Source organism: Oncorhynchus kisutch, linkage group LG2, assembly GCF_002021735.2.
Source record: "Oncorhynchus kisutch isolate 150728-3 linkage group LG2, Okis_V2, whole genome shotgun sequence".
NCBI lineage: Eukaryota > Metazoa > Chordata > Actinopteri > Salmoniformes > Salmonidae > Oncorhynchus > Oncorhynchus kisutch.
Window position 1 is genome coordinate 42686851 of NC_034175.2, and position 26467 is coordinate 42713317.

At 42.3% G+C, this 26467-nt stretch overlaps 3 protein-coding genes across 6 annotated transcripts in view; 2 read left to right on the forward strand and 1 right to left on the reverse strand.

Moving 5' to 3' along the window:
- The first annotated feature begins 507 nt into the window (after positions 1-507).
- LOC109904208 (tetratricopeptide repeat protein 21B-like) lies at positions 508-1868 on the forward strand. Its single transcript, XM_031802102.1, has 2 exons — positions 508-711; positions 1073-1868. Exons 1-2 carry the CDS (start codon positions 508-510, stop codon positions 1604-1606), a joined length of 738 nt encoding a protein of 245 aa, XP_031657962.1. The 3' UTR covers positions 1607-1868.
- Positions 1869-4211: 2343 nt separating this feature from the next.
- LOC109866337 (polypeptide N-acetylgalactosaminyltransferase 3) lies at positions 4212-21592 on the forward strand. Its single transcript, XM_020454977.2, has 11 exons — positions 4212-5810; positions 6135-6710; positions 7424-7596; positions 9444-9593; positions 10035-10269; positions 10419-10536; positions 10733-10933; positions 18169-18300; positions 18522-18623; positions 18736-18888; positions 19098-21592. The coding sequence occupies exons 2-11, from the start codon at positions 6211-6213 to the stop codon at positions 19209-19211; spliced, it is 1878 nt and encodes a 625-aa protein (XP_020310566.1). The 5' UTR covers positions 4212-5810; positions 6135-6210; the 3' UTR covers positions 19212-21592.
- LOC109866352 (cysteine/serine-rich nuclear protein 3) overlaps positions 21058-26467 on the reverse strand; it is a 32648-nt gene continuing 27238 nt past the window's right edge. For all 4 annotated transcript variants that reach the window (XM_020454995.2, XM_031794748.1, XM_031794755.1 and 1 more), the window contains 3 exons: positions 25373-25632; positions 24484-24780; positions 21058-24175 (listed from right to left, as the gene is read on the reverse strand). In XM_020454995.2, the coding sequence (XP_020310584.1) occupies positions 23069-24175; positions 24484-24780; positions 25373-25632 (1664 nt within the window). In that variant the 3' untranslated portion in view covers positions 21058-23068. The remainder of the gene's footprint in view (positions 24176-24483; positions 24781-25372; positions 25633-26467) is intronic.

Here is a 26467-nt window from a genome sequence, read left to right on the forward strand (position 1 = left end):
TGACACAATACATTGTTTATCATTCCTTTCTATTGGGCTCAAAATATTCTGAAACACAACCAAAACAAACAGAAAATGCATTCAACAAGTTTGTAGAGTCACAAGTAGGAATATGGGACCAAATACTAAACTTTTGACTGCTTTAAAAGACATATTTTCCCCAATACTTTTGGTCTCCTAAAATGGGGGGGGGGGGGGGGGGTCCTATGTACAAAAAGTGCTGTATTTCTCAACAGTTCACCTGATATAGATGAAAATACCCTCAAATTTAAGATGACAGTCTGCACTTTAGCCTCATAGTCATTGTATCATCTCACACCCAAAGTGCTGGAGTACAGAGCCAAAACAACAACAAAATGTGTCACTGTCCCAATACTTTTGGAGCTCAATGTAAAAAAAATGTTTTTTTAACATTAGCTAAATCTGTAAATGAATGTTATCCTTGCTCATTTATCTGGCTGTCAAGTTGTCATTGATGTAACTGCTCTTCATTTTCCATTTTCATCTATGCTCAGGAACTCCACTGAAAAGCAGGAGTCGGAGCAGCTTGCTGTGAGGATGGCAGAGAATCCCCTGAAGGAGTTAAAGCCCCACACAGCCAGTGGACACGTCCAACTACGGATCCTAGAGAACTACTGCTTTCTGGTCACCAAGCAGAAAACCAATGTTGAGAAAGGCCTGAATGTTTTCACAGAGATTGCGAACAATGAGGTAAGTCAACTCCAGATGGTGTACATGAGTGGGCATACACATCCTTAGAGCAACTCTAACCTCACTGGATGCATTATCTCAGGCTTTCTTTTTGCTTAACACTTTATTGAGGTTGATTTTGGAGGTTATCTTAACAGCTTATCTATTGAGCGACTTTCCTTTTTTAAGGTAAGTCGTTTTTACCATAGTCAGAGAAGTTGTGTACGAATGCACAACTTAATTATCCTTATTGCTGACAAGGAAACATTCCAATTTACATTTTTGCATACCCTTGTCTACTTAATAGAAATCAAAAGGCATGTTAGATGTGATTGACTGTAAAACAACACTCAACTAACCAGAGCTCCCTGTTTTAACTTAGAAGGATCTTGTGCCTGCACTGCTAGCCATGGCGACGGCCTACATGATTCTCAAACAAACCCCTCGAGCCAGGAACCAGCTCAAACGCATAGCTAAGATGAACTGGAGCATTGTTGACACTGACGAGCTTGAGAAGATCTGGCTGCTTCTGGCCAACATTTACATCCAGTCAGGGAAAAATGACATGGGCGGGGGCCTCTTGAAAAGATGTCTTTGCCATAATAAGGTCAATGTTGGGGGGTGGGTGGGTGGGGGGAGTAAAATGGTATTTATTACATTATCTGGCTGCATAGTGAAGAGCCATACTGTAAAACCCTTGATCAAAACGAATCAGACTGGATTTTTGTCAATCACAGTAACGGTCATTGTTCATTTTCATGCTGTAAAGCTTCTGAATACATTATGGAGAAGGAGCAGGCATTCCAGGATGCAGCGCAGAACTATGAACCCCACTATAGGTATGTTTAAGGAAATGTTTTATATGCTCATGTTTTCTTTCGGTTTTTGGAGGCTCATCCCAATTATCCAAGGATGAGGAAGGACATCTTTGGACAAAGCTCTGGCAGCTTTGTGGTCTCGGCACACACACACAGAGAGAGAGAGAGAGAGAGAGAGAGAGCGAGAGAGAGACCGTGTTTGATTGTTTGATCTCATTTGATGTTTTTTGTTGACATGCATTATTATTCTTAAGTATTTGGAAGTTATTATGGAGGATATTTTTCTCATCGTGTATCAAGGGAATTTTGGAGAGATGACAAACAGTGCTTTTAATAATCATGTGACTACAATACAAAACACATATTGTTATAGACTTATTTTTACCATGTGTTTTCTTGCAATACAATGAAAACAGTGACTCTGTTGCAACACTCAATGAAGAAAGATATATTGTTGTGCAATAAATGTCACTGAGGCCAGGCACCACTGGCTGAAATGACATTTTAGCATCTACCAATCAATTTGAGATTTGTTGGTATTTTGGTCCATTAATATTAGTATTTTCAAAAAAGTAAACATAAAAATGTCAGTCTTGATGGAAATGTATATTTTCTTTAGTTTATCATACTGACATCATAAAAATGTCAGGAATTTTAACCACTTTAAAATTGACATACACTACATCCATAATTTCAAAGCTCACTACATTGAATTGCACCTCATTTAAAAGTAAATATTATTGAGAATTGAACAAACTGGACTATATGTAGTAACTTACTTTGAAGAGATGGTAATTGGGTCTAAGTAGGTGTTTGGCATTTGGTAGTCTAAATTCTATGTATTTGTCTTTACTGCCATTTCCCGGAAGTAAGACTCTTCCCACACACCAACTCACTTTCCTCAGCTTCAGAAGCATCTACATTCACCAAATATTGTGTGGTTATCCTTAGATATAGGGTACGTTCGTAAATTCACACTGGAGTGCCAGAGTGTGCTCTGGGCATTCTTAAATTCAGAGCGTTTTGCTCTTGGAGATTTCAGGGCGCACACTGGATACTTCTGGCCGAGGAGTAGGGTTGATCAGACATAATTGCAGTCAAGCACTCAAGCTAGATGGCTAAAGGTCCAGTGTTGTACCCTGAACATAAATTAGAGAACATCTCACTCTATTTCTATCGCCCTAGCAGAGCTGGTTAGGCTGTTATCTTACTGCTGGCAATAATTGAATTACGCATTTTTGCTGACGTTTACTGACACCGGCCATATTCAACAGGTGTTGAGCATTTGTAAAATTCATCAATCATTCTGCACGTGTTGAGCGTTCGTAAAATTCATCAGTTATTCTGTGCTCTGGCACATGCAGACGAGAGTGCTCTGAAATCGGAGTAAATAGCCAGAGTGAATATATGAACGCACCCATATTCTCGAGACTTGCCCAGAGGGAATTGTTGATATGTTGTCAGTTATTTATTCTAGAGAACGTTTTCTTCAGAAACATTTGCCAAAAATGCTTTTTACATACACTGTACATGTCTTTAGTATTTTACAGAAAGAAAAATTGTAAAATAATTTATCCACAATCTGCTCTGATTAAGTCCACTTCTGGAGTGTCATAACAAAATAGAACCAAAATATTAACGCTGACTTAGTGTCCTGAAAAATGTATTTGTTGGATATGCAAATACGTGTATATTTACTGAGACTTTGCATATTTTAATACAATATTTCAGATTTTCTTTTAAATATAAAAATAAGTATTATATTGTTATCTACATTCAACTGATAAAAGTGTATTGTGATTTGATTAAGTCATTACATAGCAAATCAGGTCATTTGGGTTATGTCCCAAATGGCCCTGGTCAAAAGTAGTGCACTTCATTGGGAGAGTGCCATTTGGGATGGAGACATGCAGTTATTTCCAAGTTAGGAATGAGTGTGTGCATCCAACTCAGTGCCAGTCAGTTACATTAGGCTTGATTTAGATTTTATGGTGTCATTCACTCTGTTGATAATGTTGTTTTGCTGTTGTTTGTTATACATGTAAGGTTGTTATTTTTTAATGAAGGGAAATACCACTCTGGGAGTGGACAGAACCTTCCCATAGGGAGGTTAAGGGTAGTATATTGAATGTTGACTCCCACTGCCAAGACACACACCCAAACTCGTAAGTATTGTACCAGTAGCCTAATGACCATTGAGCTTTGTTAATGACCCATAACATGTCTTTCAAATGGTTTTCTTTCCAACAGTATTTGAAAAGTCATCTATGAAGTTTTAGTTATAAGAACAGCATGTACATTATGCCAATTACCAGTGTATTGAGAAATAATATTGAAAGGTTCACATACACACCGTAATGGGGAGCAGTGAACTACATGTAGTTCAATTAGTAATTTAATTAGCTTGGTGGTAGTTGAACTAAATTCAAATCGTGGTAGTGTTTTCAGTAGTTAATTCATTTTTGCCATGTAACTAGTGGAACTACACACTACTATTTTTTGCAAAAATAGTTGAAAAGGCAAGAGTTATTTTATTTTTTCGCAATCAGACCTGCCTAATTTTCACATTTTTTTGTGTTTAATCGGCTAAATTACGCATTATGTAAACATCTGACTCCAGAGTGATGTGTTCTTGCAATTTGTAGTCTATGACATTTCACATTTGATCATTTTTCATGAAGTAGTTTGGATGGAGTGAACTACTTTTTCAAAGTAACTTTAGTTCAGTAAACTATATATTTCTTAAGGGTAGCTTTAATGTAGATTAGCTTCTTCCAGAGTGAAGTAATTGGTAGTTTGGTAAACTATGTCTTCAGAGCAGCTTCCCCAACACTGCATGCACACACACTAATGGGAATTGTATGCAGTAACTTCATGTTTTGTAAAGAGTTGATATTAAGAATATAGAATGAATATTCCAACAGTAACTGTTTAGTTTTTACTTTTTCAGTTATGGACATATAAGAGAATGGCTGTTCTACTATTCATATATGCCTATTTCAACTAGAAGATGTACTATAGACCATTCCTGTATTAATGCAAAAGGTCACTTCCACAACTCTGAGCTTGTGCTGTAGGCTAAGTACCAAGAAGGAGAGTTGAGAACAGACATGGTGAATTGTGTCACTTGTTGATCCTACTTGACAAGACTCCTAACTGGGCACCGGAGTATTCCTCCCCCGAATGGCTACCGCGTCCACGTCTTTTCTTTACCCCCTCAAGCATCGGACACTTTATGAATACCATCTGCCAGGGTGACTTGGCAAACAGGAATATGTTGGGATATGTCGCAGAGGGTCCAAAATGTTCGGCGAGTGGCACATTTTCAGTCATTCCTTTTCTTCAGGCTAAAAACTCAAGCTTGGTCTTTGATTTTAGTGTAAACCTCAACGTTAAACGTCGTGTAATGCTCTTTACTGAGCCATCTGATAAGTTATTCTGTAGCTACCGGTTTTGCTTGAATATTTGACCATTCAATATTTGACCGACAGTTCGCTCTCTTATTGTATGACTATACATGACATTCACACGCTACATAATCTAGCATAGCTCAAATTAATATACAGCTATGCTCACTTATTTCTGAAGGGTAGACCTATACTGCGTCTTATGTAGGCGACATTCTGTTATTCTTCTAAGTAGCCTGATTGGATGCGGTGCTTATGAGAGAGGTATAGGATACGTTCCTCCGCTATTTGTAACCCAGCAACCGTCTCAATGAATGGCTGGCTGAACAAATCCTATTATTTTAAGAATTGACACCATTATTAGATCAGACCTATCCCGCAGAGTCGACTATTTCCAATATTGCCTGAGACAAAGTGACTGCAAGATAATACTTTTTTGGGGGGGGGCACACGGAGAGGTCTAGCTTTGTAGCTGGAGTAAATCAAAGTGAGTTTTGCAACTGACACAAATAGACGCATACTTTATGTGCCAAATGACAAATTCATAATTTGTTCTCAGAATGCCTGCTGCTTTGCAATGTTTCACTCATGTAATAATTGCATGGCTTTGGGGTTTGACAGAAAGATCCGTTCTACGTGCACGTGCCAACTAAAAAGGGTTCCACCCTCTACCTGAAAGGAGCGCACCTGGATCCAACGAGACGGAAGTAGTTTGTAGAGATTGAGAAACGCTCCACAACTGTACCGACTCTATTCTTTTGGGGCAACAATTTATCTGGAAATCCGCATATTTTGAAGAGGATTTTCTTTTAGCGATATTCTTGACATAAATTAATTGACTTTTTTTCATCAAGGGTTTTGATTGCAGTTCCCATCCGTATTATGTAATGTTCAGGTAAGTCACATTATCTTTCCGAAAATAATGTTAAACTGCAGTGCTATGACGAGTACATTGTATAGTAGCCTGATCTATCCTGTCGTTTAGGAGACAGTAAAACGTTTCTCCAACTCTTTTAATGGAGAAAGTACTAGAGCCATACTTTCCTGCTTTCACGTGTGGAAGTTCATAATTCAAATAGCATGTAACAGTTCATTCTGTTCACAGCTTTGAAGAAAAACGTTTTTTTTTTCCATGCATGTGAGACTGAGTTATGATCTTGCTTATTGCCTCTGTTTATTTGGCACATTTGTCACATTTCTTTCTAATTAACTTTTTAAGGTTACCTCCTTGCAACTGACTGTGTGTTTGGTGAAGTGCTGTGTCAAATAAATCTACCCCACCCATCTCCAGAAGAATGAGTGGTCTCCGCAGAGTTTTCCGAAGGCGATTACACCCCTTGAAACTGGTGATAGTGGCCCTTACCTTTGTCACATTTTTGTTCCTTATACAACGTGAGGTAGTAAGCCAAAGTCCCACACAAGAAGAGCCCTGGCTGAAGGAGATAGCGGTCAAGCGGGATGCCGTGCTGGGCATGGTGATGGGGGCCGTCAATAACTTCAGGGACGCCATGCCAAAGATGCAGATCAGAGCCCCAGTGCGCCAGCAGGAGACTGCAGGGGACTTTTCCTGTTTGTCAGGGACGTACACGGCTGCTGAGCTGAGGCCAGTCCTAGAGCGTCCACCTCAGGACCCCAACGACCCCGGAGCCTCTGGGAAGCCCTTTCACACAGACAAACTGAGCCCTGCTGAACAGAAGGAGAAGGATCGGGGAGAGGAGAAACACTGCTTTAACCTCTACGCCAGCGACCACATCTCTCTCAGCCGTGACCTGGGCCCTGACACCAGACCACCGGAGTATGTTATTTCTCAATAATTAACTAGCCATTTTTGTGCTGTTATGGTAGCTTTCACAGTTGTTTCCATATACATGCTCTAAAATGTATAGCCGCACTGGCATATGCTTCAGTTCAAACCAACATGGCCATGTAGAAATGTTTAGTAAATCTTGGTGGCCCTGTTTATTATGAAAATTCTATCATTATAGGTTCTGTTGTAAAACAATCTAATGTGAAGCGAACATCTCGAAGGAGGTTTCTCCTCATCACATAGCAGCTCCACCGTGTGGTGTTCAATAGAACCATTCCTCTGTAGAGGGATTCAGTTTCCATATATTTATATGTCTTGTCTCAGTGGCTCAGTATGAAACCAAAGTCACATACTGAATGACCACAGAAGGAAGGAGAAAACAACATTATATATGTCTCCAACGGACAGGATGGTTTTAACCCAAACAAGTCTTTGATATTTTCTTTTAGTTATTGAGGAAAATTTCACTCCAGAGTTTTTCTGTCTGAAACATTGTTTCAGCATGTGTGCCCAGTAACAGTGACTGGGGGACTGTGTCTGATTTTGTTTGCATTTTCAAGGGAGTCTCATATCCCAATGACACAACTGAAACATGCATCCCTTTAAGGGAGGACTTCAGATGTTTCAGCCACAGTCCTGCACTGAAAGCCCTCCCAGGGACCATAAAAGACACCACCTCATTTTGTTATTTTCTTTTGCAGATGTATCGAGCAAACATTCAAGCGTTGTCCACCCTTGCTGACCACCAGCGTGATCATTGTGTTTCACAACGAAGGCTGGAGCACTCTGCTGAGGACGGTGTACAGCGTCCTCCACACCTCCCCTGCCATCTTCCTCAAGGAAATCATCCTGGTGGACGATGCCAGTGTGGACGGTAAGGAACTAACCAGCCGGCCAGGCAGATGGCAGGACCACCGTGTTCTCACTTTTAATTTTAGTCAGGCATCCTGCTTGGTGGCCCGCTGGTGTGCCATGAAATGTGCAGGCTGGCGCCCTGGCTTCTTGTGGAGGGGGTTATAGCAGGAAGCAGCACTGCTAGTGAATGCCTTCCTAAGAGGGGCTAGCTAGTCTGTGGAGAATTGAGTCAGAGTTTGCTCTTGTAAACAGGCGTCAGGCTGAGGGAAACAAGGCCAAGGGAAAATAGGATGGTCATTCCACCTCCAAAAAGCATAAGAAAGATGATTTTAACACCACCATCTTAGATTGTTCTGAAATCGTTTCTGTAATTAGAAACCAATAGGATTAGCATTTATGCAACATTATTTTGTTGAAATATAATTTTATCTCTGAGAAATTAAGCTAATTGATAACACCCAAATTTGCCATTTTAATTTATAGGATCCATATATAGTACCTAACAACCGATTTGGACCAAACTTTTTTCTAACAATGAGTTAGAAATGAAGCGGGCCTCCCGAATGAAGGCACCACCTTGTGGCGGACCTGGCGCCTGCAAGCTGACTTCGGTTGCCAGCTGGACGGTGTTTCCTCCTTCACATTGGTGCAGCTGGCTTCCCCCCCCCCCCCCCACACACACACACACCCCATGCCAATCCCATCCCGACAACAAGTATATAGTATCACTTCTCTGTGTCTGACAAGTACTAGCTGAGCTGCAGCTCAGAGCATAGATTTTTCATCCTATGTAATGTATTCTCAGTGAATTTGGTGACAGTTTCTTTCCCCTGTTTAGTGAAATTAGTCATTGAAGTTGTTTGGTTTATGTCCCATCCTACATCCTGGTTCTGACCACTAGATGGTGCTGTTCCTGCTATTAGGTGATTCTTTTCTAAATAATTTTTGTACCTAACATCCAATTTGGACCAAAATGTTTTGTAAAAACGCGAAAGACATGAAGTGACGAATCCAAAGAAATGATCTATAATTATTGAACATTATGTGAATCCTGTACATTTAAAATGGCAAATTTGTGTGCAATCAATAAGCTAAATTCTCAGATATCAAATTCTAGTTTAATAAAATGTTTCCAAAATGCTTATCTTGTCTGTTTCTAACTACAGAAATGTTTTCAGGACAATCTGAGATGGTGGGTCTCATGGCTTGCTGATATGACATGGAACTCCCCATGATGTTTTGCTAAAGGAAATAGTCAAATGTTAGTGAACCGGGTGAGATGGGTTAGTATGGAGACAACTGAGGGTTGTAAATAAGATTAGAGAGTACTGTATATGTGAGTGACGATAGCTGTAAATAGCAGTAGAAGGTGTATTGTTTGCAGTTAGGGGTGGTAGGTTTGAAATAAAATGGAGGGATTAGAAATTCTGCAAACCATTATTTTTGATATAACCCCAAAACTATCTGCAATATTATACCTGTGATTCCCCGCAGGCAATGCAACCCCACTGAGTGACACTCAAAACTCTGTCATTTGTTGGGAATAGCCTGCTATTAGATGAAAGCCAGGCATCTCACTCACTCTTTCATTCACTCCGTTGAAGTGTAAGCTTCCACACTGGGGGGCCAAGTTGAGGTAGAGGCCTACTCCCCCGGAAACAGTCACTGCGCTGAGGTAGGAATTTTAGCAGAAGATGAAATGACCTGATCATTTCATTGTATTTTGCTTATTGTTTTTTTTACATTTTAAAGCTTTTTTTCTGTACGTCGCTCTAGTAAGTCCTCTCGTATTCAACCTGATTGACACTGTCCATTTATAGATCGGCAGTTCCACAGCTAATGCAGTTGGCTAATTTCCTTTCACAGATGCATTGAAAGAGGAGCTGGATGAGTATTTGAAGCGGCTGCACATTGTGCGCGTGGTACGTCAGCGGGAGAGAAAGGGCCTGATCACTGCTCGGCTGCTGGGAGCCTCTGTGGCCACTGGAGACATCCTCACCTTCCTCGATGCTCACTGTTAGTCCACACACACACGCACACACCATAGCAGTGACGTCAAAACAGCTGAGTCATCAGACTGGAACAACCAGAACAGCTCAGCCTTTTAGACATTTGTTAATCCACCTACACACTAATACTCAGAATACTAGCAAAATTCACATGCTGTTTAGGGCAAGGCAGTAATGCCACAACATATTATTGTTATTAGACTGTAACATGTCTTCTGTTTTTGCGGTGGCTGCTTCCAGGTGGCCTGGTAAAATATCAAATGAGTGTTACATTTATTTGTTCAGCTCACAGGTGATTTAACTTGTGGTATTTTAGGTATATTCTCAAAGTGATTTGCTTTTGTACCACAGGCTTCCATGTTCTTTGTCGATAAAGTGTTTCACATTTAAAATGCAATGCTATTTAGTGGTCGTATTGTTCGGCTGATGGTGAATGCGTATCCAACAGGTGAATGCTTCAATGGCTGGCTGGAGCCTCTACTGGCCAGGATAGCAGAGAACTACACTGCGGTAGTGAGTCCTGACATCACAACCATTGACCTCAACACCTTTGAGTTTATGAAGCCCTCGCCATACGGACAGAACCACAACCGTGGTAACTTTGACTGGGGCCTGTCCTTTGGCTGGGAGAGTCTACCGGACCACGAGAAACAACGGAGAAAGGATGAGACTTATCCTATCAAGTGAGAAGAACTATGTGAATGCCTACTTTCAGGCATGTCAAACACCTCTGTGTATTCCTTGATAGGTGGTTGTGAATGGTCTATTCCTCAGCTGAGTAGAAAAAAAAAGATCTGGACCCTCTATTCAGTGGAATTCTTTTACTTCACAGGACACCAACTTTTGCTGGGGGACTCTTCTCTATCTCCAAGGACTACTTCTATCTTATCGGAAGCTATGATGAGCAAATGGAAATCTGGGGAGGGGAGAATATCGAAATGTCTTTCAGAGTAAGAAAGGGATCACTTGCTTTTCTACATAGATAGATGGACAACAGCATGTGTTAGGGTGTCATCAGTGCTATTGTAAGTGATTCATCCTGTTTTCATATTATGCAGCAATACCGGTTACAGTATAGTCATCATGCCTAGTATTTCTAACAGTGCTGGGTGTGTTACCTCCGTCTGTCTGCCTGCCTGTCTGTAGGTGTGGCAGTGTGGGGGTCAGCTAGAAATAATCCCTTGCTCCATCGTGGGTCATGTGTTCCGCACCAAGAGTCCGCACACCTTCCCCAAGGGCACCCAGGTGATCGCACGCAACCAGGTGCGGCTGGCCGAGGTCTGGATGGATGACTACAAGGAAATCTTCTACCGACGCAACCAACAAGCTGCACAGCTGGCCAAAGACGTATGTGGTATTTCTGAGTGACATTGTTATATTTTTGTACATTTAAACTCAGATAGGCAGGCTGATAACCCCAGAAATAGGACAGGCGTTCTGAAACCATTAATCCATCCCCTACAGCAGGGATGTGTGACTCGCGTCTGGTCCCCCTTTTGAAGGCCCCCGTGTGTGTATTTGATTTATTTACAGTATACCAAATATTAAGAATTAATATTGAGTTGCACCACCCCTGCTGTAGGGGTTGAGGTCAGGGCTCTGTGCAGGCCAGTCAACTTCTTCCACACTGATCTCGACAAACCATTTCTGTATGGACCTCGCTTGGTGCACAGGGGCATTGTCATGCTGAGACAGAAAAGGGCCTTCCCCAAACTGTTGCCACCAAGTTGAAATCACAGAAATGTCTAGAATGTCATTGTAGGCTGTACTGTTACGGGGCCTAGCCCGAACCATGGAAAACAGGCATTTTGGAACTCGGTAGTGAGTGTTGTAACTGAGGACAAAAATGTATATGCACTTCAGCACTTGGCGGTCCCATTCTGTGAACTTGTGTGGCTTACCACTTCGCCGCTGAGCCGTTGTTGCTCTTAGACGTTTCCACTTCACAATAACAGCACTTAAAGTTGAACGGGGCAACTCTAGCAGAACAGAATTTGACATGCTGATATTTTGGAAAGGTGGCATCCTATGATTGTGCCACGTTGAAAATCACTGCGCTCTTAAGTAAGACTATTCTACTGCCAGAAACCGGTGTTGCTGAAATAGTCAAATCCACTCATTTGATGGGGTGTCCACATACTTTTGTACATGTAGTGTGTGAGAGATATATATGTGTGTGTGTGTGTGTATAAATGACTGAACAACTTACTGTTATTTAGAATAGTAGAATACACAAGATGCAATTTCGAAATTTGGTTGAGCATCAGCAGTTTTCATCTTGTTATATCAGTCTCTGATAGTCTGTCAATTAGTCCATGTCAACAAACATTTTGTAGATTGGAAGGTTAGTTTAGCGGGCAGATATCTAAACTTGTTTTCATGGTCGAATTACCGGCCAGGTGGCCCCCATTGATTTTGTTAGTCAGTCTCACTCAGATATCCTATTATACACGGCTAACCTTTCTCTCCACCCTATGGGAGAATGTATAGAATTGCAGCAAACTTGCTTTAAAACTGCAACAGTTTCTCTACACCATGGCAAAATATGTAGAACTGCATGAAATCATTGACATTTTTATCTCAGTTTATATTTTTGTCGTGGATCCCCACCGCCAGCAAAGTTGCCCACCCCTGCCCAACAGTAATGTTTTCACAGTAGCAGTTTGCTTTGGACATACTGATGTTCTCATTCTGACTGCAGATTAGTTATTATCCCACTTGTAAGGGAACATTATTATAAGCCTTCCTCCCCTCGGCAGCCTTCCTCCCCTCGGCAGCCTCCTATGCCACACTCTGGGCCTAGGCCGTCTGTTGGTTACATATAGTCTGGACAAAGTCTGAACAAGGTCACATATGCAAACACATTCTCCAGAAGGGAACATCAATTTTGATGTCCATTGTACAGTAAGTGCAATGGACATTGTATGAGATGTGAAATAAGAAGAATTGACTAATATCCTTTGTGACTGAGAGAAATCCATTTGAGGAAAACCTTCTGTGCTCAAGGCTATTAGTAGGTTATAGTTGTTAACAGGCAGGATGTCTCTAATAGCTTCAGGGAGCACAGCTACAGCAGTTATCAGCACACACACTGCTGTTTACATAATCTGCGTCACTGTCTCTCTCAAATGCTCTCATTACTGAAAGCCTGCCTCGAGAAGATTTCTCAGTTCCTTGAAATACTCTGCGTTTGTACTGTGTGTGAATCAATAACTGAGTAATGTCTGTTCTGCACTCTTTTGAAACGTTGAACGCTGGGTTGATTCCATGAATGAATTTAAATGAAGCAAAGAGAGGGAAAAGGCAGACATTTCTGGACTAGAGGGTTCATAATTTGCAATGGTATTTCAGCTGAGTTGTCTTATGTACAGATTTAGGATCTTAATTCGAGCCAGTTTGCTACAGCAGGAAAATAACGAAATTCAGAAGCCTTTTTAATACTCAAATACACTATAAGCATTGCAGGAAAGTTCTCCTGCAACGGGAGGATCAAATTAAGATTCTACATCTGTATGTGTACAAAAAATGACTTGAAACGGGATTGGGAAGACTGAAACTCTGCCATACATGGTGCTGTCTTTCGAGCCGTCACCCATCAAGTCAATCAATCAATCAAACTTTATTTTTCACATGTGCCGAGTACAACAAGTGTAGACCTTAACGTGAAATGCTTAGATACAAGCCCTTAACCAATGGTGCAGTTCAAGAAGAGTTAAGATAATATTTACCAAATAACCTAAAGTAACAAATAAATACATAAAAATGAAATATATAAAAAATACATAACAATAACGATGATATTTGCGGGGGTACAGGTTATTTGAGGTAATTTTTACATGTACAGTTGAAGTCGGAAGTTTACATACACTTAGGTTGGAGTCATTAAAACTAGTTATTCAACCACTCTACCAATTTCTTGTTAACAAACTAGTTTTGGCAAGTCAGTTAGGACATCTACTGTGTGCAGGACACAAGTAATTTTTCAAGCAATTGTTTACAGACAGTTAATTATAAGTGAAATAATCTATCACAATTCCAGTGGGTCAGAAGTTTACATACACTAAGTTAACTGTGCCTTTTAAACAGCTTGGAAAATTTCAGAAAATGTTGTCATGGCTTCTGATAGGCTAAATGACATAATTTGAGTCAATTGGAGGTGTACCTGTGGATGTATTTCAAGGCCTACCTTCAAACTCAGTGCCTCTTTGCTTGACATCATGGGAGAGTCAAAAGAAATCAGCCAAGACCTCAGAAAAAAATTGTATACCTCCACAAATCTGGTTCATCCTTGGAAGCAATTTCCAAATGCCTGAAGGTACCACGTTCATCTGTACAAGCAATAGCACGCGAGTATTAACACCATGGGACCACGCAGCCGTCATACCACTCAGGAAGGAGATGCGTTCTGTCTCCTAGAAATGAACTTACTTTGGTGCGAAAAGTGCAAATCAATCCCAGAACAACAGCAAAGGAACTTGTGAAGATGCTGGAGGAAACGGGTACAAAAGTATCTATATCCACAGTTAAACAAGTCCTATATCGACATAACCTGAAAGGCCGCTCAGTGAGGAAGAAGCCACTGCTCCAAAACCGCCATAAAAAAGCCAGACGACGGTTTGCAACTGCACATGGGGACAAATATCATACTTTTTGGAGAAATGTCCTCAGGTCTGATGAAACAAAAATAGAACTATTTGGCAGAAATTACATCTTTATGTTTGGAGGAAAAAGGGGGAGGCTTGCAAGCAGAAGAACACCATCCCAACCGTGAAGCATGGGGGTAGCAGCATCATGTTGTGGGGGTGCTTTGCTGCATGAGGGACTGGTGCACTTTACAAAATAGATGGCCCCATGAGGAGAGGAAAGGTAAGGTATGTTGATTTATTGAAGCAACATCTCAAGACATCAGTCAGGAAATTAAAGCTTGGTCGCAAATGGGTCTTCCAAATGGACAATGACCTCAAGCATACTTCCAAAGTTGTGGCAAAATGGCTTAAGGACAACAAATTCAAGGTAGTGGAGTGGCCATCACCAAGCCCTGTCTTCAATCCCATTGAAAATCTGTTGGCAGAACTGAAAAAGCATGTACGAGCAAGGAGACCTACAAACCTGACTCAGTTACACCTGCTCTGTCAGGAGGAATAGGCCAAAATTCACCCAACTTATTGTCGGAAGCTTGTGGAAGGCTACCTGAAACGTTTGACCCAAGTTAAACAATTTAAAAAGGCAATGCTATCAAATACTAATTGAGTGTATATAAACTTCTGACTCACTTGGAATGTGATGAAAGAAAAAGCTGAAATAAATCATTCTCTCTACTATTATTCTGACATCTCACATTCTTAAAATAAAATTCAAATAAAGTGGTGATCCTAACTGATCTCAGACAGGGAATTTTTACTAGGATTAAATTTCAGGAATTTTGAAAAACGGAGTTTAAATGTATTTGGCTAAGGTGTATGTAAACCTCTGACTTCAACTGTAGGTAGGGGTGAAGTGACTGCATATATAATAGAAAGCGAGCAGCAGTGTACAAACATGGATGGTGGGGGGGGTAAAAGTAATAGTCAAGGTGGCCATTTGATAAAATTTTCAGCGGTCTTATGGCCTGGAGGTAGAAGCTGTTAAGGAGACTTTTGGTCCTAGACTTATCGCTCCGGTACCACTTGCCATGCGGTAGCAGATAGACTCCAGTCACCCACGTCATAGACTGTTCTATGACAATTTTATGGCTTTCCTCTGACACCGCCTATTATATAGGCCTACCCTCTGTAGTGCCTTGCACTCTGATGCCGAGCAGTTGCCAAACCAGGCGGTGATGCAACCGGTCAGGATGCTCTTGATGGCACAGCTGTAGAACGTTTTGAGGATCTGGGGACCCATGCCACATATTTTCAGTCTCCTGATGGGGAAAGGTTTTGTCGTGCCTTCTTCATGACTGTTTTGGTGTGTTTGGACCATGATAGTTCTTTGGTGTTGTGGACACTAAGGAACTTAACTCTTGACCCGCTCCCCTACAGCCCCGTTGATGTTAATGGGGGCCTGTTTGGCCTACCTTTTCCTGTAGTCCACGATCATCTCCTTTTGTCTTGCTCACATTGAGGGAGAGGTTGTTGTCCTGGCACCAATCTGCCAGGTCTCTGACCTCCTCCCTGTAGGCTGTCTCATCGTTGTCGGTGATCAGGCCTACCACTGTTGTGTCGTCAGCAAACTTCATGATGGTGTTGGAGTCATGTTTGGCCATGCAGTTGTAGGTGAACAGGGAGTACAGGAGGGGGAGGGGACTAAGTACACACCCCTGAGGGGCCCCAGTGTTGAGGATCAGTGTGGCAGACGTGTTGTTATCTACCCTTACCATCTGGGGGTCGCCCGTCAGGAAGTCCAGGATCCAGTTGCAGAGGGAGGTGTTTATTCCCATGGTCCTTAGCTTAGTGAAGACATTTGTGTGCACTATGGTGTTGAAAGCTGAGCTGTAGTCAATGAACAGCATTCTCACATGGGTGTTCCTTTTGTCTAGGTGGGAAAGGGCAGTATGGAGTGCGATTGAGATTGCGTCATCTGTGGATCTGTTGGGGTGGTATGCTAATTGGAGTGAGTCTAGGGTGCCTGGGAGGATGCTGTTATGAGCCATGACCAGCCTTTAAAAGCACTTCATGGCTACCGACGTGAGTTCTACGGGGAGGTTATCATTTAGGCAGGTTACCTTTCCTACCTTTGGCACAGGGACTATGTGGTCTGCTTGAAACATGTTGCTATTACAGACTCAGTCAGGGAGAGGTTGAAAATGTCAGTGAAGACACTTGCCAGTTGGTCCATGCATGCCCTGATTACAGGTTCTGGTAATCCATCTGGCCCTGCAGCTTTGTGAATATTCGCCTGTTTAAAGGTCTTGCTCACATTGACTACTGAGAGTGTTATCACACAGTCATCCAGAACAGCTGGTGCTTTCGGGCATGCTTCAGTGTTGCCTTTTATGCTCGCTTTGAGGCAAGCATTTAGCTCATCCGGTAGGCTCACTTTGCTGGGGAGCTCGCTGCTGGGTTTCCAGCAATAATAGTTTTCAAGCCCTGCCACACCCGATGAGTGTCAGAGCCGGTGTAGTAGGATTCAATCTTAATCCTGTATTGACACTTTGCTTGTTTGATTGTTCATCTGAGGGCATAGCGGGACTTCTAATAAGTGTCCGGATTAGTGTCCCGCTCCTTGAAAGCGGCAGCTCTAGCCTTTAGCTCGATGCGGATGTTGCCTGTATGCCATGGCTTCTGGTTGGGATATGTACGTACGGTCACTGGGGGGACGACGTCGTCGTCGATGACTGCGGTGGTATACTCCTCAATGCCATTGGATGAATCCCGGAACATATTCCAGTCTGTGCTACTAAAACAGTCCTGTAGCGTAGCATCTGCGTCATCTGACCACTTCCGTAATTGGCGAGTCACTGGTACTTCCTGTTTTAGCTTGTAAGCAGGAATCAGGAGGATAGAATTATGGTCAGGTTTTCCAAATGTAGGGTGGGGGAGAGCTTTGTATGCATCTCTTTGTATGGAGTAAAGGTGGTATAGAGTCTTTATTTTCCTCTGGTGGCACTTGACAATTTTGTAAAACTGATTTAAGTTTGCATGCATTACAATCCCCGGCGACTAGGAGCGCTGCTTCTGGATGAGCATTTTCTTGTTTGCTTATGGCCTTACAGAGTTGGTTGAGTGCGGCCTTAGTGCCAGCATCGGTCTGTGGTGGTAAGTAGACGGCTACAAATAATATAGATGAGAACTCTCTTGGTAGATAGTGTGGTCTACAGCTTATCATAAGGTACTCTACTTCATGCGAGCAATACCTCGATACTTCTTTAATATTAGACATTGCGCACCAACTATTATTGGCAAAAAGACACCCCCCACCCCTAGCTTCTCTGTTCTGCCGGTGCATTGAAAATCCTGCCTGCTCTATATTATCTGTGTCGTCATTCATCCACGACTCGGTGAAACATAAGATATTACAGTTCCTAATGTCCTGTTGGTAGGATAATCGTAACCATAGGTCATCAATTTTATTTTCCAATGGTTACATGTTAGCGAAGTAGGATGGATGGCAGTGGGAGTTTACTCTCTCGCCTACGGATTCTCAGAAGGCAGCCCGATCTGCGTCCCTTTTTCCTCCGTCTTCTCTTCACGCAAATGATGGGGATCTTGGTCTGTTCCCTGGAGAGCAGTATATCATTCTCGTCGGACTCGTTAAAGGAAAAAGTTTTTCTTCCAGTTTGTGGTGAGTAGCAATTCTGATGTCCAGAAGTTATTTTCGGTCATAAGAGACGGTAGCAGCAACATTTATATACAGAATAAGATTAAAAAAGAAGTTACAAACAACGCAAATCAAACTAACAAAATAGCACAATTGGTTAGGAGCATGTAAGACCTCAGCCATCCTCTTCGGTGCCATCTTCAACCACGGAGCTCCAGCGCTAGACGGGTTGTGGGGTAAAGTGGTAATGGAGGCTTCCCTCCCAGTTCAAAGCCTGGGCAGTGTGAGTAATTAAGAAAGTACCCCTCCTCTTTAATGGCTGCTGCCTGGAATTGTTTCCACAGAGGGCCTTCGGAGACATTGCGCAGCGTGTGGACCTCCGGGAGCGACTGCAGTGCAAGAGCTTCTCCTGGTATTTGAAGAACGTGTATCCAGAGGTCTTCATGCCCGATCTCAACCCACTCCACTTTGGCTCGGTAAGCCCCACGTCATTATCCCCTCTCCTAGGCTCTTTCCTGACCACAGAGAGATACAGTATGTCTGGCCACAGTGGGTTTCCATTTAGCAGCTCCAGAGGGCTCAGAGGAGGGCTCCAGGCCAGGGGAGTGAGCAGCTTCGCACCACTTAAGGTAGACGCAGCTGGGCTTGTTTGAACCGCTTGTGTGGCTCACTGAAATCCCTTTCCTTGTGCCTCCAGGTGAAGAATGTAGGTAAAGACTCGTGTCTGGATGCAGGGGAGAACAACGAGGGAGGGAAGCGGCTGATCTTGTATCCATGCCACGGACTCGGAGGAAACCAGGTCAGAGGGAAGGGAATAAAGTGACTGGGTTCAGTCATGAAGGAATTAAGTACTTTGTCTGTCGCTTTCGAAATCAAGAGGATGACTCATCGAGCTCTTTGTTATCCCTCAGTATTTTGAGTACTCGACCCATCACGAGATCCGGCACAATATTCAGAAGGAGCTGTGTTTGCATGGGACGGAGGCAGACGTGAAGCTGGAAGACTGCCAGTATAAAGGCCGCATCACATTTGTAGGAGCAGAACAGAAGTGGGAGTTAAGGGAGGTGAGACCAAAGACGCACATCTCTACTCTAATGGGCTCAGTCAAGATTTCTACTTTAAGTCCTGGGGTTCATCCTTTTGACTGTGAAATAATACCAAATTGTTGGATGTTGATGCCTGCTTCACTTTCATTATCTTCACCATAGACATGGATGTTAGTTATTTTCTACTGAGGATGTTGGTGACTAATCTGTTTCTTCTCTCTGCGTAGAACCAGTTATTCTTCATCCCAGGATGGAATCTGTGTCTGAGTGCCCGTCATGAGCACCCCTCCTTGGTTGCCTGTAACCCCTCAGACAGATACCAACTGTGGCTCTTTGTCTGAGGACATGACACATGGACCTCGGCACTAATGATGACGTGTGCCTGGGCATTCTAGGACCTTTAGAACAAGTAGCAATTGGCGTGCATTTTTAAACATGTTATCAAATTGAATGTGTATTTATTTTTAAATGTAGAAGAACTGCTGCTGGAAAGTTGGGGATTTTGAGGAGAATATGCAACCTCGGGAAGGAAGCATTCAAACTGATACTGAAGAATTAAAAAGGAATACACTTTTTTATTTTTATCACGGTTTGGGTTAAGGGATTATTTTTCTTCTGCCATTCAAGCCAACTGCTGCTTGTGGATTGACGGCACTACCTGGGACTGGAATTAGTGACTTTGGATGGGTACTTAATGAAGAGATTTCCACTTGTCTTTTGTCTCTTCTGTTTCTGTCTTACTCCAGAGGGAAATCAACATTCCATTTGATTTTATTTAATTACAAAGGCTTGTTCTTTATTGCCTACACTGAATAATTTATTAATGCAGTAGATATGTGAAAACCAACAGCAAAATGGAATCTCAAACAATGCAATAGTGAACGTGCATTTTGCATGAACAGAATAGCTAAGATTGTATGCACCAAAGACTCGTCAAGGGTTACTTTTGTATTAAAAGAAATGTTTGTTTTTATAGGTTATTCAATATCTACCACTACTGCCTCTTTTTGTTATGCAAAGTAATTATATCAGGAAGGTACTAGACATGCATTCTCCCTTACCACCGCTAGAGGGTCTAATTCCCCTCTCACCCAGCTAGTTTTCCTCACAAGCCAATTGAGGATCAGAGGCGCTGTCCATAGAGTGCCTCTGGTTATCTTGTGTATATGCTGTACTTTATGAACAGCTAATTATGATTTAAATGTAAATTCTCCAAAGTTGCATTTTAACCAAGGGGCTTGAGTTGTGTGCTACTGTTATATTTGGCATCCCAAATTCATAATAATCTGGTATTTGCAAGATAAGTCATCTTTTCTTTTGCTTTTCCGTATTGCTTTGATGGAGCGTTCAGAGGTGTTTTAATCATAAGTATGTTTACCTTTCTGGGACAGGCTTTAGTAACGTAACATTTTCAAACACAATTCCACAGTCACAGAGGTGGTATTTGAAACAATCTGTTGTGTACAGTTTGACTGCATACCCCCCAAAAAATGTAACTTTATATCTCTACAAGAATAGCTGGATTTTTCTTAGGCCCCAGACCCCAGGTACTTTAAACAAAACATTTAATAAAGTAAACTAATGTTTTTAGATGTCAGGGAATAATGTAAGGTTGACACATCTTAACAAGAGGTACTTTTGGATAGTTTAGTTCTTTGTAATGTCTTTTTCTATGCTTGACAACGCATTTAGAAAATATTTTTCTTTAGACTAAAATGCATTTACATGTTTTTGTATAATGTTCATGGGATCTGAAGAAAGGGAAACATTTTAAGATTTGTTTACAACATGGAATATATGATTGTAGTTTTGATTCAAGTCTGAGTTCCCAGTATCCCACAGACATCAGTGTTTTGATCCAAGGATGTGGGATAGATTTGTATAAACTGTTTGTGTCAGTGTTAACTGACAATGGAATGTTAGAATTTTGTTGAATTTAGGGATATGACTGGTCCTAGAACCAAATGCCCTCGTGACTGAGTCTTCTATTTGGATACTTGAGGTTTTTCATTTCTTATGTTCAACAGGAGAGGGCGCTGTGCACAAAATAATTCATCCTTGACGCATCCCTGTCTATAATTTTTACTGGGCCTTCAGTTATTGCAGGTGTACCCTTTCTCTAAACACACGTACAGCAGATGTTTTTTTTACAGAAAGAGTTCAAGCTAAAATCATTAAACATATGAAGAGAAGTAACACATGGTTTCATTTTATTTCCAAGCGATGTATTGTTAAAAAGCAGAAACACAACAAAAACGAAACATTTTGGCTTTATCTAACGTTAAGAAACCAAAACACATATTGAAACATTTATACCATTTTGGGCAAAAAAGATTGTTTCACAGAAGCAAACATGATAGTAACCAACATAATGAAATCAGGCATATGGAGCTGTACAATTCACAACCATCATAAAACAAGTGAAATTTAAGACCAAAACATGTTTTTATTCAATACAGACTGTTCAGTATACCACAAATACACGTTTAAATATCATTCATAATAAGCACTGAAAATCATACACACAGCAGAATGACTCAACTGGATACAATGTCACCATATTTTGCCTTCTCTTAAAAGCTTTGGCACTGATACTAAGTCATACTAATACAGTGACACTGATTCCCTGACAGCTGGATACACTTTACTTTGCCACTGAGGTGGTAACATTCTTACTCACCTCAGTGAGGAGTCAGGAGCAGAAACTTAAATCAAGTAGTAATCACATACAGGAGTGTATGAGCATGTTGGATGACTACTCCCACTTTAGGCTTCGAATAGGACAACGATACATGCAGGGGTTCCCACTCTTTTTTTATGGTGAGGGAATGTTGGTATTTAATTGTAAAGGCTGTTTGGAGTCACTGCTGTCCCTAACATTTCAGAACAGTTAAATCAATACATATCTGGAAGAATTTAGTTCAATGGCCTGTACTTGTAAGTTATTTGAAGGTGGTCTCAGTTATTTACAGATTTTTGGCTAATTATAGTTTCCTACCAATCCCCCGTGCTGATCAGTCATTTCTTAACTTGGTGCTGATATGAATCATTGGTGTGATTTAACCTTTGATTGTCCAACCTCAATTTTTTTTATTTTTAATATATAGATATTTTTTACAGTAACTGAGATCTGCATTTTATGCGCAACACTGATGTGGCTCTCAAGACTATGACGTGTAGTGATCGTTTGAGCTGTCGTAAACACTTCCACGTGTAAGTTTCATTTTGCATTTCCTGTTACCATTGCACCGTTCAATAATTGCGTCACACAATGTTTGTCCAGACACAAACATCAATCTCATGTATTTACGGTCAGTCGTCATAGGAGAATGGAATGTGGAGCTAAATATGTCCTTGAAATCATTCCCCTGTCCAACTCAGCAATATAGTGTCCTCAGTTAAAAGAGCTACATATTTTTATATTGACATGTATTTGAAATGAGGCCCCATAAAATAGTATTTATTGATTGGATAGTTGTATATGATCTTTGAGAAATGAAGGTCAATGTGCCGCATTAGTATATCACCTTCACAAAAGTGCAAACAGCTGTGAATCATTTAGACTTCAACGTCACCCATGAAATAATGCTCTTAGCATTACAATTCCAAATAAATAACTAAACGTTGTAGTCCGTTTCAAGCTTTTCCAAACAATGTAAAAGATCACAGGCGACAACACAATAAAGGTTTGTACAGTACATTAATACAGATTTTATAAACCCAAATTGAACATGGTCAATTTCTCATAAATGCCATTTGAAAGACCCAAAATAACATGCATTTATAAATATCAAACCATTTATAAGTATACACGTACTTCAGAACCAATAAATAAACTCGGGACAATTCATTTTTTGCACATTTGACATATAGACATAGAAAAGTTCCCATTCACAATATATCCTTAAAACTTTACCTTTAAAATGACAAGATACATTGCACGGGCGTACAGCTTTCAGTTTTTGTTGACTGATTCCATCTCGCAGTTTAGAATACTAGAAATCAGGGGTTTCATTAGAAATGTTTCTCATCGTGGAACCTGCAGCTAAATAATGTCAATCTAATGTATGGTCTTGTAAATGACTTGGTAAGTTGAGCTCCCATTAAAAGGCCATATACTCCATAAATAACACTTGGTCAGCCTTGTTCATTAAGAAAAGACAACATGAAGCCTACACAGACAGGTGAGTTAGGCCCACTAAACTGGTGCGACCTGGGGGAGATTCTCTGCTAATGCAGGGATCTTTGTGCTGACTGCTAAAGAAGGCCCTTCAGACAGACCATTAACGCTAGACACTTCCTTTGGCTGCTCTGCCACAAAACACTTCTTATTGTTCAGGTAGTTGTTGTGGAACTCCATCTGGCTGAGGCCCCCAGGCTGCTCAGGGAATGTTCCTTTAGACGGGACCATGTTGTTCTCCAGGTCAGGTGTGCAGCAGCCCATGGCTGTGGTTGCTGCTGTGCCATTGGTCAGGGTGAAGCGCTGATTGGCGTACTGTTCCTCAGCCTGGCGGGGGTAATCTGTGTACTGCTCTGCAATGTCGACGGCCATGTTAAATGGTTCTTGTGGCACGGTACTGTTAGTAGTGCTTACTGTGTGTGGGAATGATAAGACCTCTCCATAGGGTTCACTGGGTTGGCTGGCTGTCCCGTTGGCTGAGGCAACAGCACTGGGAGTCTCCAACTGATAATAATCTGTTGGGGAGCTGAATAAATAAGAGTTTCCATTTATGTGGTCGTCAATGTGGTTGTCGTGTGGCAGAATGGCATCAGAGTAACACAACACAGAGGACAGGGGGGCAACCTCCGTGTTGGCGACAGGCGGCTTGCTGACTCCATTCTCAAAGTCCTCCGACGTGTCCTCCTCATCGCCATCCTCTTCCTCAGAGTCACTGTTCGCCAAGCTCTGAGTGCTGGAGTCAGACAGTGCACTGCATAAACTGCTGCTGTCCTCTTCATCCTCGTCATCTTCCTCATTCTCCTCATCATCCTCATCTTCGTCTTCATCATCCAGAGGCTCGTCCATGTCGTCAGCAGTCTGGAGGTGCATGAGAGCAGACTGTTGGACTGTTGGGTCTGACAGAGAGTATTGGGTCTGGACCAGCGGGTTGCCATAGCCGTTGCTTTCGCCATGGTAACCGTTGGCAGGGGAGGCCTGCTGCTGCTCGCGGCTCTTCTCCAGCTCTAGCTTCATGATGGTGTGCAGGAAGTGGGTCCGCACGCGGATGGGGTTAAACTCCACCCGGCCGGCCGCGTTGCTACAGCCCTCTTTGGTACAGCCACAGGGAAAAGACATGCGGTCCACCTGTAGATTGGACCACCTTGGGTTATATGACCATATATTCTGCAGTTTGCATGTAATAGATTAATGAATGTAATACTTTGGCAATATCAGATAAGCTACTGTAGATGATACAGTACTTTTTCAATGATACAGTACTTTCATCTACAACGTCTAAAATATTTGATCGCTTAATCACCCTTCCATTGAAATGCATTTGCCTGAAGACTAGGGGCCGCATAGAAGGCTTAATTCCAGAGCGGATAGAGTGTGGCACATCTGTGTCAATATGAGAGTGTGTACAAGTATGGTCAGACTACCCAGGGATTTACCTGGCACTTGATTCCTGCTACACTGCATGCACAGGTCTCTGGGTCACAGAACACTCTGCAGTCGCAGCCACAGTCCTCCCTGGACACCCGGATGGCCCGCAGCTCGTGCTTCTCCTCCACGTCAATCTTCTTCACCCCCGAGGTCCGCAGCAGAGCCCGGCGCTTCTTAGTAGTGAGGGGCTGTAGAAAGAAGTACTCGTCCACCTCTGTGTTTTCCAGATCAATGTCATCGTCAGAGATGTCCTCTGCCATGAGCGTGTTGGCCTCCTCCGACTCCACTGTACCGTTCTTAGTCAGCTGAAAACAAACGAGAAGGGATCACATTTAGTCTGGTTTGAACCAGCTGAAACCAATGACATGCTGCTTCTCGGCAGTTGGAAACATATAACATTCTATATTTATAAAAAGGACACAATATATCATAACTGTATTTATAAACTGGATGGTTCGAGCCCTGAATGCTGATTGGCTGACAGCCGTGGGTTATCAGACCGTATGCCACGGGTATGACAAAACCATTTTTTACTCTTGTAATTATGTTGGTAACCAGTTTATAATAGAAATAAGGCACCACGGGGGGGTTGTGGTATACGGCCAATATACCACAGCTTGGCGCTGTATCCAGGCACTCCACGTTGCGTCATGCTTAAAAACAGCACTTAGCCATGGTATATTGGCCATATATCAAACCCCCTCGGGCCTTATTGCTTAAGTATTTCTTTATTTTATTTTTTATTTAACCTTTATTTAACCAGGCAAGTCAGTTAAGAACAAATTCTTATTTGCAATGACGGCCTACATTGGCCAAACCCGGACGACGCTGGGCCAATTGTGCGCCGCCTCATGAGACTCCCAATCACAGTGATACAGCCTGGATTCGAACCAATACCTTGAGTTTCATGGAGTTGAGTTTCTCCTCCTTCAGATGGTCTCGGAGCATGTCTCTGTGGATTCTCTCTTGCTCCAGGGCAAACTCTCCCAGGGAGTACTGCCTGACACCGCTGTGTCTGTTGGACATGCCCAGAGTACTGCCCCCCTGACTGGGCACACTGGTGAAGCCCTGGCGCCGGCTGAAGTAGTACACCGTCACATTGTCAAAATGTACCCTCCTTGTTCTCACACGCTTCTCCCTCTTCAGTATAGAATCAGCTACAGAGTCAAAAGACGAGGGGAGAAGATGGTGAAAGGAAGCTGGTGATAGCCCACTTCTTCGTACATATAAATAATAGGGAAAGCAGGGTTATTGCTTCATACATGGATGAAAGATTAACCAGTTCGATGTGGTGGAAAGAATAGCCCATTTTAAATCAAGAAAGAGAATGTGAAATCACCAGTATGAGAAAAAGCTAGATTAACCACCTTGACAGCATACGCGCGCACTGTTTCAAGAGAAAGCACTTATTTAAAATCGGAATCATGTACATAGGAAAGAGTTGTATGTTGTTGCTCACCATGTGCTCTCAATGGTGTACAGTATGTGTGCAGCCATACTATAACAAGATAAAACGCTAGTCTGCTTGCTTACGATTTGCAGGATTTGAATGCCTGCTTTTATTTGACTTTTAATGAACCTCGGGAGTCCTCTTGCTAACACTCAGACAACTCAACCCAGCTTAGTAGAGCAGTGTTTCATCATCCCAACTCTGCCAATTGGCATGTCAGTACTACGTGTGGCTTTTCAAAGGACCGTTCTATGAGAGGGAGGGAAGGAGGGAAGGAGGTAGGGAAGGAGGGAAGAAGGGAAGAAGGGAAGGAGGGAGGGAAGGAGGGAAGAAGGGAAGGAGGGAGGGAAGAAGGGAAGAAGGGAGGGAAGGAGGGAAGGAGGGAAGAAGGGAAGGAGGGAGGGAAGGAGGGAGGGAAGGAGGGAAGAAGGGAAGGAGGGAGGGAGGGAGGGAGGGAGGAAAAAGAAAGCAAAGACAGAGAGCATAAATAATCCCCCTCCTGGCTCAGATCTGGAGTGGTTGAGCACAGCTTTCCCAGCGCT

Excerpts from the sequence above, each read along its gene's own strand:
- LOC109866337 (XM_020454977.2), top strand. The coding sequence starts at position 6,211 with ATGAGTGGTCTCCGCAGAGTTTTCCGAAGGCGATTACACCCCTTGAAA. Across the intron at positions 7,597-9,443 it reads GGACGATGCCAGTGTGGACG|ATGCATTGAAAGAGGAGCTG; the intron begins GTAAGGAACTAA and ends TTCCTTTCACAG. Across the intron at positions 10,537-10,732 it reads ATATCGAAATGTCTTTCAGA|GTGTGGCAGTGTGGGGGTCA; the intron begins GTAAGAAAGGGA and ends GCCTGTCTGTAG.
- LOC109904208 (XM_031802102.1), top strand. The coding sequence starts at position 508 with ATGCTCAGGAACTCCACTGAAAAGCAGGAGTCGGAGCAGCTTGCTGTG. Across the intron at positions 712-1,072 it reads CAGAGATTGCGAACAATGAG|AAGGATCTTGTGCCTGCACT; the intron begins GTAAGTCAACTC and ends GTTTTAACTTAG.